The sequence below is a fragment of the Tachypleus tridentatus genome, chromosome 8 (genome assembly GCF_004210375.1).
Source record: "Tachypleus tridentatus isolate NWPU-2018 chromosome 8, ASM421037v1, whole genome shotgun sequence".
NCBI lineage: Eukaryota > Metazoa > Arthropoda > Merostomata > Xiphosura > Limulidae > Tachypleus > Tachypleus tridentatus.
Genome location: NC_134832.1, coordinates 126,085,815 through 126,100,145, shown reverse-complemented (window position 1 = coordinate 126,100,145; position 14,331 = coordinate 126,085,815). Strand labels below are relative to the sequence as shown.

At 34.4% G+C, this 14,331-nt stretch overlaps 1 protein-coding gene across 6 annotated transcripts in view; it reads left to right on the top strand.

The window, feature by feature from the left end:
* The window catches only part of LOC143223438 (solute carrier family 35 member D2-like protein), a 92,611-nt gene that overhangs the window by 41,985 nt on the left and 36,295 nt on the right, over positions 1–14,331 (top strand). For all 6 annotated transcript variants that reach the window (XM_076451428.1, XM_076451430.1, XM_076451427.1 and 3 more), the window contains 5 exons: positions 1,961–1,994; positions 2,654–2,740; positions 3,390–3,457; positions 5,574–5,645; positions 8,896–8,964. In XM_076451428.1, coding sequence (XP_076307543.1) covers positions 1,961–1,994; positions 2,654–2,740; positions 3,390–3,457; positions 5,574–5,645; positions 8,896–8,964 — 330 coding nt within the window. The remainder of the gene's footprint in view (positions 1–1,960; positions 1,995–2,653; positions 2,741–3,389; positions 3,458–5,573; positions 5,646–8,895; positions 8,965–14,331) is intronic.

Here is a 14,331-nt window from a genome sequence, read left to right as displayed (position 1 = left end):
ACCCTTACAATTAATGATGTAAAAAAAAGTTGTGTATCCTTTTATTACATAAATTCAAACTTAGTCTTAACACAGCACAAGCAGCTTGCAATATCAACCAAGCATGGGACAAAGGAACCACTTCCAAATGTACAATTCAGCATTGGCTCCAAAAGATTTGTAACAGAGATATGAGTCTTGAAGTTAAAGAGAGCAAAGGACATCCTTCTGCTGTTGAAAACAACCTACTAAGAGCATTAGTGGAAAAATATTCATCCCAAACTGTTTGAGAAATGGCACAAGGATTGGATGTTAGTATTTCCACAATTTTTGACCATCTCAATAAATTGGAAAAGTGGAAAAGCTTGGCAAGCAGGTTTTACAGACACTCGGTGAAGATTAGAAAAACTGTCATTTTGAACTGTGGTCTATGCTGATTTTGCATAGACCCATTTCTTGATGAAATTGTCATCTGCAACAAAAAGTGGAACCTTTACAACAACAGAAAGTGGCCTGCATAATGGCTCAACTGTGACGAGGCTCCAAAACACTTCACATAGCCAAAGTTGCACCAACAGAGGATTATGGTCACTGTACAGTGGTCTGTGGGCAATATTATTTGCTACAGCTTGCTCAACTAGAGCCAGAATATCATTGCAGAAGTTTACTGTAAAGAACTGGAAAAAATTCATAGAAAGTTGCATAGAAAATGCTGGCATTAGTCAACAGAAGAGGACCAATCTTGCTTCACAATAATGCTCAGCTACATGTTGCTCAAATGATGTTGCAGAAACTCAGCAAATTGGGCTATGAAATATTGGCTCATCTTCCTTGTCTTCTGGACCTTTTGCTCATAACTATCACTTTTTCAGGCATTTGGATAACTTTTTATAGGATAAAAGGTTCACTAACAGAGCAGCAGCAGAGAATGGCTTTAAAGAATTTTTGAATTCAGAGACATCAGAGTTTTATCATCATGATATAAATAATCTTGTTTCTTGTCAGTAAAAGTGTATAGATTCACTAGGTTTCTATTTTAATTAATAAAGCTGCTTTTGAATTTTTTAACCAAAGGTGAAATTTTGTGGTAAACTTAGTAAGGATGGGTGTCATTGTGGCACAAAATGATATGTTCAAAATTGTGCTTTACCAGATCAAGTAAAGTGATAACTGTACTTGGTATGCTTTTCTGTGAAGATTCAAACTGAGACTTGTAGTAAATCTTTTGAATAAGGAATGTTAGTCTGTTTCAAGTTTGAACTTCATATTTTAAAGAAAACATGATCTATAAATTTGAATCTTTACTCCCTGTGGGATCTTTTGATTCAGAACCTAGTTTGTCATTCTGAATATGGCTGGTATTGCCAGTCCCATCACTGCTAAAGATACTGAGATGTTATACCCTTGTTATATCAGTCTTACAGTACCTCTAAAGATTTTCATTGTCACTAAGACATACCTCTGCTTCCAACATGACAAGTAGAATGTCTTTGACTCAACTTATCAGGACTGAAATTCTCCCAATAAAAGTGTTAAATATGATGCAGACTCCAAATGTTGTACCTCAGATTTATTCAATTACTGTAAAGATAACATAAAGTTATCTTCAATAGATATTGTAAAATTCACCAATAGCAAATACTAATAATTTTTTTTTCACCCTTTTTTCTTAGTATAACTTATTATTCATTATTAGGTTTATCAGTAAGCAATAACATTTTTCTTTTTCAGAAGTAATTAACACAAAGTTTGTCCTGATAGATGTGTAGATCTACACACATAAATGTGTAACATTTTGGAATTATAATATCATTAATGATCTATGTTAACTGTCATTTCACAACCATGCTGCTTTTCATCCTTATTTGATATAGACCATTCTCAGCTTTTAATCAAAATAAGAATTTGTATGAAATGCATACTAAATTTCATTCACAACCAAAATTATTATGTAATGTGTTTTGTTTTTTTGTTGCTTTAGTTTTCCATCATCTCATGCACTAGGTTTAGGACAGGTAAGTTGCTGTTATGTTTTTGTTAATTTGATTGAAATATTTATATATTTTGTGTATATAATTGTATATAACATAACTTGTGTTCATCAAAATGATGTTACTATTCCTACTAAGTTTAACAGTACACCTATGTACCTTTATGCAATGGTTTATGAAACCGATGAACAATGAACTTAATTGAAGGGCTTGAGATGAAATAAAGCTAGAAAATGTATTCTGTTTAACTTGTTATATCATTTCTTAAATTTGATTTTTATAATTTTGGTTACAATTGTACAAAATCATACATAAATATATAACTGTTTGTGAATTTTACTTTTTATTCTTATTTTGTATGTGGCACAAACTAAGAGGATTACATATTAAGCAGACCACAAACTAAGAGGATTACATATTAAGCAGACCCACTAACATTTCAATTCAAATTATTTAGGTAATACTGTTAAATGTCATGAGTTTGCCTTTTTCGTATGACAGTTTAAATAAAATCACAGAGATGTGAACTTCTTTTATATCACAAGTGTCTTAAGAATCTTAACAAATGATTAGCAAACTAAACATTGCTTCTTGTATTAAAAGATGTTTTAAGAGCATCTGATATAATATTTGTTTATTATGAATTTTACTATAGTACATGTTTCTTGATAACTTTGTTATAGATGACTGTAACTTTAGTCATCTTAAGGTTTGGGAAAGCCTTTGGATGCTTATCTTACCCAGACTTTTCATCTTCCATTCCTTACAAGGTAAATATCTTTGATAGTTTTATGAAGTTCTAAACAAGTAAAGGTACAGAGCTGTAATTTGTAAATAACAAATTATTTTTATGGAATATAGGATAGAACATCAGCCATCTATAGTTATTGAAGGTGAAATGTGACTTAGAAATAATTTTAAATGAAATTAAATAGTTATGTTTACTCAAAGATATTAACCAATATTGATAGTTTGTTTATACAACTTAAGATGTATTGCTTTGTGAGTTTTTTTGTTTTTCATAAACTATAGAAACATTCAACCTTTCTGAATTAGTGGTCTTTTTTGTAAATAACCATCTTTTGATCATGATGTAAGACGTGTACTAATGATCAGAACCAATACTATGCATCCTAAGAACTACTTGGTTAACTTTTTTTGTTTTAAATTTTGTTTTGTAGCTGATTAATAATGTCCATCCTTCTTCCTTTTGTTTAAGAAATGCATCTTCATCAAAATAAATGTTAAATAATAGAGATACTAAATGACAAAGTAATGTATTTTCCACTTTACCACATTAAAAATTTATACTTGCAGTACATATTTATTATTTGGTTTTGTTAAATGTATGCATTTTTCAATACCTCTGCAGTTTAAACATGTTTTATTCAATTGTTACTTATCCATGCTTTTTTAAAGATATGGCCTCTTCCACTTTTCTACATTGGAAACTTAATAACTGGACTAGGAGGTACTCAGAAACTAAGGTATAACTACTATATATGTGTCTATATACATATATATATATATGCTGTTTTTCTGATGTAATAAAGTTCACTGTATGCTGCATTTAGGAGTCTTTGATTACTTGGTATTATTGCAAAATAAAGAAATGAGTAATTAAAAGTGCATAATAAGATATTGTAACTGTAAAATATATTTTTGTACTACATTTTGTAACAAAAACTTACCTGTTTAACAAGAGAGCAGTACCTAAGCAAGTTTGCATCCTATGCATACCATTATATTTTTGTCTCCATATGAGTATCATGGAAAGCTATTTAATTTCTTTTGTCACCCCTCACTACTTTGTATCTAGAGTGGCTGTTCTGCTCTACCATCTGGCTTTATTCATGAGGTAGAACTAAAATCCTAACAAAGACAGACTAAAGTTCTGTTGAAACATACATTTAATACAAAAAATCCTACAATTAAAATAAGTTGTTTTTTTTAATTTTATACTGTTAACTGTGAAACATTCTTCCCTATGCAAGAATATAAGGTATTATAATAGAAATATTTTCAAGATGCTGAGAGCCACCTACTTGGTCATGAAATTGCCTGAACATGATTTAACTTATTTAATATGTAGACATCTGTGCTTGATCAAACCTGTGTAATGTTATTTATATATATATATATACAAATATGTATATGCTGTTTGTCTTTTTTTTGGCCTGTAGTGTTGTACTGTTTTTATTTCTTTTGTGGTTACTATGTAGCAGTTTTTTTTTTTTTTTTTGTCTGGTTAATTATTACATTATAACAAATTATATCAACAATTAATTCTCCCTATAAAATTTGTATTAATTTCTCTATTCTAATATTAAAGGAACACGTTACTACAAAAATTTAACTGCAAAAAAAATACCATGCTATATATGTACTTTTTTGGTCTTAAACAGAAATCTAACTGTGCTTAAAATATGTTTGTTTAGTGTAACAGTGGTTATAGTTTCAAGCATTGCACTATTTTATGGTTGAAGAATATTTGATATTCTAGAATACTGTTTGAAAAGAAAAGCTCATGCAATATTTGATCTCAATAATATAGTCTCCATTTATCAACAGAATGTACCTGACTTTTAAAATGATATGTAAAACAACAACAACACAGTTATGCTTGTTTTACATTCTAATAATTTTTTCTGGAGTCTGCATAAGTGTCTCTTTGCTTTTATAACTTTTTGTATTGATTTAAGAGAGACCATTACTTTTATTTGCTTCAGGTTTATAATTTAAAAACTTTACAGTGCTACATTGTATATGTAGTGCAAAAATGTAATCTTAAATAAAACTATCAATAAAACACAAGTTATCCAGATAAGAAGGCCAATAGCAAAGGATTATTTTTAGTTTTCAGTTTCCCATGGTTTATGATAAATCTTTACTGAATTTGTTTTGAGTTTATATTGTTTTTGTTAAGAAGTTAAATAAAACTGTTTCCTTTCTTACTTAGAAATACTAACAACAGATTCATTCAAAGAGATATGAAGCTTAATGATGAACAACAGAATAATGTCCACAATGAACATTTGACGTGCATGTGTAAAGTAACACACATTTGATTCTTGAACATTTTTTCATATACATATTCCATCTTCAACAAGTTGTATTGAACAGGGTATGTTACTAGTCACAATATAATTAAATTTATAAATGTCTGTACCTAATAATTATCCTGTTCACTATAGCTTACTGAAGGTAGAATGTGTATATTTTGAAACATCCAAGAATTAAATGTTTGTTACTCTACGTACATGTGTTAAATGTTCCTTGTTGCTGCCATTGTTTTGTCGTTCGTCATTAGAAATACTAAATTTCTTTGAACATCCTCTGTGATAATTATCTTAAGAAGTAAAGTTTGAGTATGAGATGAGTTTGTTTCTTCAGCTTTCGTTTTATCAGTGTTTTAAAGAAAAAATTTAGAATGACCAATTTTTTTTTATTTCATCTGTTTTCAAATAGAATATCAGGTTTCGTTTTCAGCTTATGTGTATTCCTGGTCTTAATTAGACAGATTTGAAATACTTGATTATTTTGTTTCTTTTTATTCTTATTTCTTTACTTCCATAATTAAAAATATTTATAATTTTTTTTCAGTCTACCTATGTTCACTGTATTAAGAAGATTTACAATAATGATGACCATGATTGGAGAATATATTATACTCAAGTGAGTTTTACACTACATTATGTAATGAGTGATTAGCCTCTGATAGTGTTATGTTTTCACCAAACCTTCATAAAATAAATTAATTCCGATAAGGTACTTACCTTACCTCCCATAAATAGCTATTCTTGTTCGGTGCTGCCTTCTGTATGGAAAAATCCTTTTTCACACAAGATTTGAAACTGCCACCCATCTGGAATTTTCTGATTTCAAGGTGTTTTGCAAGCAAATTATCATGTGACAACCCTCCTCCAGTAAGAGCACAACACACTTTTTTGATGTATGTTGCTCCCATTATTCAATTTCACCAAACTGTCACTTCTTGTTTGGTAGTATTCATGTTATAATAATTAGTTTGTGCCATCTTCAAGTTTTCTATTTAAATTTCTTCTGTATCTTTATATCAGTTTTTCTTGACAAGTCTACTCTTTATTCAAATACCCTTCACACCAAACATGCCTGCCCTTTCAGCCATGGGGATGTTATAATATGACAGTCAATTCCACTATTCGTTGGTAAAAGAGTAGCTCAAGAGTTGGCGGTGGGTAGTGATGACTAGTTGCCTTCCCATTAGTCTTGCACTACTAAATTAGGGACAGCTAGCACAGACAGCCCTTGTGTAGCTTTGCATGAAATTCAAAAAACAAACAAACAAACAAACTACTCTTTATTATAAAATAGTGATATCTGTAACTTGCTGAGTTGTTCCAAAGTGGAATTGTGTTATATTTCTACCTCTTTATGAAACTTATTACTTCATTACAATTTACAAAAACTTTTTATTTGTTTCTGCCAACACAGTTGTGTTTGGTATTTCATTTTGCATTATAAATTCTATGTTACCATTTTGGAAGTTATATATTCTAATTAGCACATTTACACAAGCTTCAGATTTTAGTATTCTGCAGGAAGATTTTCAGCTTTACTTTTTCAGGAGATTGATCATCCAGTTTACTGACTTTCATTAGGCTTTGTCTCAAACATTTGAAATACAGTCCACTAACTTTCAAAAAATGAGACATTTTACTGTTGTGAACCTCTGTTAAGATGCTCATTCCCTTTGGTCATTCCCATGTACATCATCTACAATGGTCTTTAATCAACAAACGAAGCTTTGTTTGAGATCCCATGGAGCCTTCTCTTCCTCTTTCTTCTCTATTACTTGTGAACTTTTCCTGGTGGATGAATCATTACCAATACTACTGTGTGGGTTCCTCTTCCTCCACTTCATCTGGATTGTTATTTTTTACCAATGCTTCCTTTTCAGCTTGGGGAAGATATTTCAGTGGTTTAGAAGTCTGAAATTGGGATTCGTTCAGAATCCACTTTCCAATTCAAAATTTTGGAACTCCTTCCTGTTCACTGAGCAGTCTCTTTGGGGATAAGTAGTGATTGTGCATTTGGGTAATTCAACTGTGGTGTCCTACATCTGTGTAAGGAGGCACCCAGTAAAGGAACCTTTGGTTTTAGGCACTGGATATCATGTATTGAGCCAAAGCTACCAAATTAGTTTGCTGGCATGGCATATTTTCAGTACAGTGAGTGTTGTAATGGATTAGTTATCCTGAATCTACATGATTATACTGACAGAATGGCCTTTGAATCCTGTTATTTTTTGTTGTGTGCTCATTGGAGTGTCCCTGATTTGGATGCCTTTGCATCTGCTATAAATGCCAGATTTTCCTGTGTTTAGTCACATGCCATCCACAAGCAGGTGTGGTGGATGCTGTCAGCCAGAGTTGTATAAACAGTTATCCTTACACTTGTCCTTCTATTAAGCTCAGCTTCTCTCTCATGTCCTTTTGATAGTTCAGACCACTCCTTGTTAGGTTCTGTAGGTGGCACCATATTGGCTAATTCAGGTGTGATTTCTACTTCTACAGTGGCTGCTGGTGTCACTACCTGCCCTTCTCCCTTTTTCTCAAAAAGTGGGTCCAGTGTTGGTTGTGTAGGAGTAGTGTAAATATAGAAATGTGTTATTTATACAGATGCTAGTCTTTCTTTTCAGTACTTATTTTTGAGGAGACAAGTGGAGTATCCTCTTTCTTATTCTCACCTGATATACAATTCCAGATGCCACCAGGTGTTGGGTGAGGTTGAGTTCCCATTTATGGTCTGTTGCACCATAGTCATTTGACCAAAGGAATCTCTGTTATAGTGAAACCATTTTGTGGACCCTCCAAGTTACTGCTTTATCATTTTGGTGACAGTTTAATACAGGGTATTCCTGGCTCCAGAAGTGGTGCAGTCTCCTGATGATGTGATGTTTTTGAATCCTTTTTCAAAACTGATGATTATTCTTTCGAGTACTTTCTAAAGAAGGATCATCTTCTCATTGGCTCTCCACATTTTTCATAATGGTACTCTATTTTTTTGTGAATAGAGGTAAGATATTGTATTGAAAGTTAACATCTTTCTAATTGAAAATGTATTTCAAAATGGATACTTGCCTCATCTCACTTTTCACTTGCCCTCCCCACTTTCAGTGGATTGATTACATTAATTTTGGCCAATTTTGAATTGACCAACATATGCATTATTAGAGAGGGTGCTAGTTGTGACGTGAGTAATTTCACACTCCTATTGGTAGAGGGCTGCTGCATTGATCGTTTACACATAGACATGCAGAGAAAGTAGTGACAATTGCAAGGAAAAAAATTTGATCCAATAGATGACAATACTAATCAAGAAGGCTTTTCTGAGGAGATGTAAGTATCTATTCTGAAATATATTGTGAGTTTAGGATAAGTTGAGATATAAGCAATCACATCATGCCATGTTAACCATTGTTGAGAAACAGTGATTCAATAAAAATTAATAAATTTACAATTTCATTTGAGTTACAAGGGCATATTGATGCTGTATTGTTCAAAACGGTTATGATTTCCTAGTAGGCTACAAGTGCTAAATTGTGCTAAAAAAAATCTGGATTTCACTGCGAATTTGTTGAAATGAATCTAAAATCAAGTTTGACTGTTAAAAAAAAATTTATATAAAGTGAAACAAACACTTTTATTTGGTTACAGTTTTATTTTCTATATTCACTTTAATTTAATAGTACAGTTTTGGCTTCAAGACAGATTGCACCTGTCCATTGATACATGAAAGAATTAAATGAATAATAAAATTTTAAGTAAATATTGTGAATAAATGAGTAAAACATAAACATCAGTGCTTTAACCTTTCAGATAGGTAAATATTATATTGTGTATTTACAATTTACACAAATATAAAAGTAATTTTTTTATTCTAGAGTGAGGCAGCCTACCAGTATTGTGGTGACAGTGTTTGCCATGGTGGGTGGATCAATTATAGCAGCTAGGTAAGATTTTGACTTGAATGTGATTATAGCATTAATAATGTGAAGATACTTTATTGCTCTTTATTATAATAATATTTTTGTCTTGGTTTATGACTAAGTATATATTTCAGGTGTGTTAACAGAGTAATAGCACTTTTCTTAAACATTAATGTAGTCCTTCCTGTTATTGGGAATGCTCTTTTGGATTATATAATGGAAAATAAAAGAAAAAAAAAAAGAGTGCAAAGTCTAGTCCACTTTATCATGACAAAAGTATCTTATTATACTGACTACATATTTTAAGGCCTGCCATGGGCCAGATGGATAAGACACTAAACTCGTAACCTGAAGGTCATGGGTTCGATTCCCGTCACATCTAACATGCTCACCCTTTCAGCTGTGGGAGCATTATAATGTGATGATTAATCCCACTATTAATTAGTAAAAGAGTTGGCAGTAGGTGGTGATGACTAACTGCCTTCCCTCTAGTCTTACACTGCAAAATTAGGGATGGCTAACAGCTCTTGTGTAGCTTTGTGCAAAATTCAAAACAAATAAAACAAGACATATTTTAATGTTTAAAAGTTTTGTGGTTTTATGAAATTAATGTAATCACACAGTAGATGCTAAGTCAACAATTTAATTTATTTGCTAATTTCCTTCAATCTACAAATTGTAAAACATACTTCTTACTACTTTGTCAAAACACAGACTTTCTCCAGCCTAGCTCACTCTTTATGTGACATAACATTTAAGAACAACAAGAGACTTGTTAAACCATCTCAGCTGTTCATCCTCTAAACCAAACTATAACTATTGAATAAAAAATTTAAAGCCAGCCTTTATCATTCACATATCTATTAAGCTTTCTTTTGAACTCGTACACATTTCCTGCCACTACAACATATTCCATGTATCATTTATCCTATTTGAAAAATATAATTGTCTTAGCTTAAGACAGCTTCTATCTTACCAAATTTGTATTTGTGTCCCCTTATTTTATATTATTTTTATTTTCTCTGTTATTTTCACTGTTAGGTCAGAATCTTTGAAGGTCTTCAATAGATTTGACCAATCTTGTAACAACTGGAACAGATTAAGAAGTAACTGTAAATTATGCCCTTTCCTTTCCAGGATGATAACAAATTATAACTTAAACACAAACATTTAATCTAAATAACTTTAGCCTCTCAATGTGGATTCCCTCTATATGATGAGAAGGTTCTGTTCTTGCAGTTTACCTCCTCTGGGATCTAAACATTCACCTGCATGTTTGGTAACCTGTGAAAGGGAGGAGAGAGTCCTGGTAGTTGAGGGGTCCAACTCCAACACACCACTTTGATCTTGAATTCCTGTAAATGGGCGGTCTTGGGTTGCTCCCCTCCCAGGATCAGTTGGTTAGTCCATTTGGGCCAGAGTCAACTGAGTACCAGCATAGGACATCCACAACGGGTGTTGTGGACATTGTGTCTGACACTGGTGTTCAGGTATAGTGCTCACGAAACCCTGACATTGTTGCAATGCCCTCAAGGCACTGTAGTGTCTCCCCTTGTAGGGCTCCATGGTGGGTGGGGTCGGTGGGCACCGAAAAATTTTCTATTTATTATGGATACTCTTAAAACAGAAAAAATAACACAATTTGAAACCATCGAGAAAAATCCAACTACTGGAAAATGACCACATGTTGATGAATCTGTACAGCCTAACTTACCACTTGAATCTGTCCCATAATTCTTAATTTTGCATTCCTTAATTGACAAACCTCTAGGGCAGATGTCCCCATTTTTTATTCAGAAGGGCTTGCTGACCCCTAAATTGGTAAAAAAGCTATGTTCAGGTGACATCTTAGGGGAAACATCTTCATCACAGCATTCCAAACTCCTCCTGACATCAAAGGCCTTGGGGGACACACCCATTGAAGTTACTTCTCATTCCACTTTGAATATTTCCAGAGGAGTCATAGTTGAAAGAGATTTAAGGGCTGTTCCTGAATCGGAGATTCTTGCAGGTCTCACCAGCCAAGGTGTCGCAGCAGTACACCAAATCCTTACTCAAAAAGATGAAATTCTGGAACCAACAAATGTTCTAATACTAACATTTACTGTACCACGTCCTCCCACCACAATAAAGGAAGGTTATCTGAATTGTAAGGTGTGACCTTATGTTCCAAGTCCTTTACGATGTTTCCATTGTCAATGATTTGGTCATTTAAAACAGTCTTGCCATAGTTCCTTGACTTGTGCCTGTTGTGGTGGTAAAGACCATAATGCCACCAAATGCCAACTTGAACCACATTGTATAAACTGTAATGATACGCATCCTTCTTATCTTACCTCTTGCCTTAAAAGGGTAGAAGAAAAAGAAGTACAACGTCTCAAGACAGTTAACAATCTCACTTACACAGAGGCTTGAAAATTATTATTGCCTATTCCGTCCAGAACTTATGCTGCTGTAACCCGTTCTACTACTACAGTAGGAGTCCAAACAGATCCTACCCTATCCCCTACACAATCTTCACCAGCAAATCTTAATGAAACACTTTCCAAAATCAACACAGTTCATGAATCAGTGTCTCCTTCCATCTCTGTCCTGACCACACCTTCCAGTCATTGCCAAACTTCACCTTCTTCAAGTCAAGATGTTTCCCTGGGGTCTCCCTCTCTTGATACCCCAAAAATTAAACAACTCATCTACGCCCTCAATCATCAGTATGTGTACCAATAAATTCAGACCCGACCATTTGAGCTAGAGCAGGATCCATAGAGGGCGATAGACCCACATCCAATAAAAAAAAAAAAAAAATGTGGTAAGCAGAAGGACTCTCTACCGTCTTCTCCTCTGAAATAATTACACATGGCCACACTGATCCAATGGAACTGTCAAGGTTTTTAATCAAATGTGACTGACATCAAATATCTAATTGACTTTTATCATCCCACATGTCTTTCTTTGCAGGAAACATTTCTACAGTCTACAGATACAGTTACTATCTGCCACTATTCATTATACCAGAACGACAGGCTATGTGTAGGACGGGGACTTGGGGTATTGCATTGCTGGTTGATCAGCATGTGCCCACCTGGTCCCTGTCATTGACCACATGCTCGGAGGCTGTAGCCATCCATGTCTCCTTGGGTTGTACCATCACTATTTGCTCTCTATACCTCTATACCTTACACCTGAAATGCATTATAATCAATCAGACCTCGATACCCTCATTGAGCAACTATCTACCCCCTTTTTAATATTGGATGATTTTAATGGGCACAATCCCCTCTGGGGTGGCTCCCATATTGATATGAGAGGGTATGCCATAGAGCATATGCTCCTGAACCACAACCTGGCTCCATTCAATACTAGCTCTTACACATATTTTCATGTACCTAGTCAGTCATTTACAGCTATAGATCTTTCTCTCTGTTCCCCTTAGCTACTCACTCACTTTTTCTGGGAGGTTGACATTAATCCACGTGTAGTGATCATTTTCCCACCATCTTACAAGAGATTGGTCATGATCAGTACCACCCGACCAATGTACCTCAGTGGAAGTTGGTCCATGCCAACTGGCCTTCTTTCACTATTCTCGAACTTGATCGTGCCATCTTATGCAAATCATCCATAGATGATTGTATTGCAGCAGTAACCAACAGTATTATATAAGCTCTTACTCAATGCATCCCTAAAACCTCAGCATGTTCCCTTTGGCATCCCCACCCTTGGTGGAATTCTGCCTGTTCTATAACATGGAAAACTCAGAAGTGTGCTTGGGATAAATTTCGAAGATACCTCACGCTCTCAAACCGCATTGCATTTCAGCAAGCCCGTGCACACACTCGACACGTTAGACATCAAAGCCAGAAGGAATCTTGGATTAAATACACCTCCAGCATTTCTTCAACCACCACAACAAAGGTTATATGGGATAAGATCCCATCAGTGAACAGCTACCCCCTACAGTTGCAAACGGTCTTTTTGTTGATGACTTTCACATCTCATGTCAGTCATCAAACATGAGGTTTATTGAATGGCAGTGACAAACTGCAATCAATCAGATACTGAAGTGGATCACAGCAAATGGTTTTAAACTTTCACTCTCTAAAACCGTTTGTGTACATTTTTGCTGCAAACAGGGAATCCACCCAGATTCAGAACTCCATCTTGATAATGTTATACTTCCTGTCATCCCTGAGACAAAGTTCTTAGGTCTTATATTTGATTGTAAATTAAATTTTATATTGCACATCAAGGAACTTCGTGTCAAATGTCTAAAAGCATTGAACATTCTCCGTGTCCTCTCTTCTACTTCTTGGGGAGCAGATTGATACTCCATGCTCAAAGTGTATCGTGTCCTCGTCCGATCAAAACTTGACTATGGGTCTGTGATTTATAGTTTTTTCAGAACCTCAGCACTAAAAATGTTGGATCCTGTCCATCACCAGGGGCTTTGGCTTTGAATTGGACCTTTTTGTACTTCTCCTGTGCAAAGTCTGTGTGTGGAATCTCATGAACCCCTCTATATATTCACCACTTGCAACTGTCTCTAATGTATGCTTCCAAACTTTAATCCTTACTACAGCATTCTACCTGGAGTTGTGTTTTCTGACCACAATGGACCACACTTTTTACTAACAGAAAATCTGCCATTGTTTCTTTTAGTCTCCGTATCCATGTACAATTAGAAGATTTGGATTTATCCTTGAATAACATTGCAGTTTCTTCAGATCAGCCTATTCCACCATGGCAAATTACTGTCCCCAATTTTAACCTATCTTTGAGTCATCTGAGGAAAGCAGAGACACCCAATTGGAAATATCGCTCTGTTTTTGCTGAACATCTTTCATATGATCCATGCATTCATATATATATATATATAGGTGGTTCCAAATCAAGTGAATCAGTGGGCTCAGTCATTGTTTGTGACAGTTCGGTTGTGACACACAGGTTGTGCCAAATTGTATGCCATCTCTCTTGCCCTAAAACATATTGAAATAATGCAATATACAAATTGTACAATATATATACGGACTCACTCAGCTGTCTATTGGCCCTGGAATCATTCCATGATAGTCACCACCCTCTTCTCATCAGTATCAAAAGCAAACTGGCCTATCTTTATCTCTCATCTGTCTCTGTCCAATTCTTTTGGATACCAGGTCATGTTGGTATTTGTGGGAATGAGCTGGCTGACAGAGCAGCAAAGTCTGTCTGTTTTGGATCTATCGTCCCAGTACCCATTCCATACATGGACTATGATCCAGTTATCAAATCCAGACTGTACACCAGATGGCAGGCAACCTGAAATGAGCAAGAGAATAACAAGCTTTTTCAAATCAAACCTTCTCTTGTTTTTTGGCCCTCTTGCTTCTGTAAGGATCGAAGAGAGGAGGT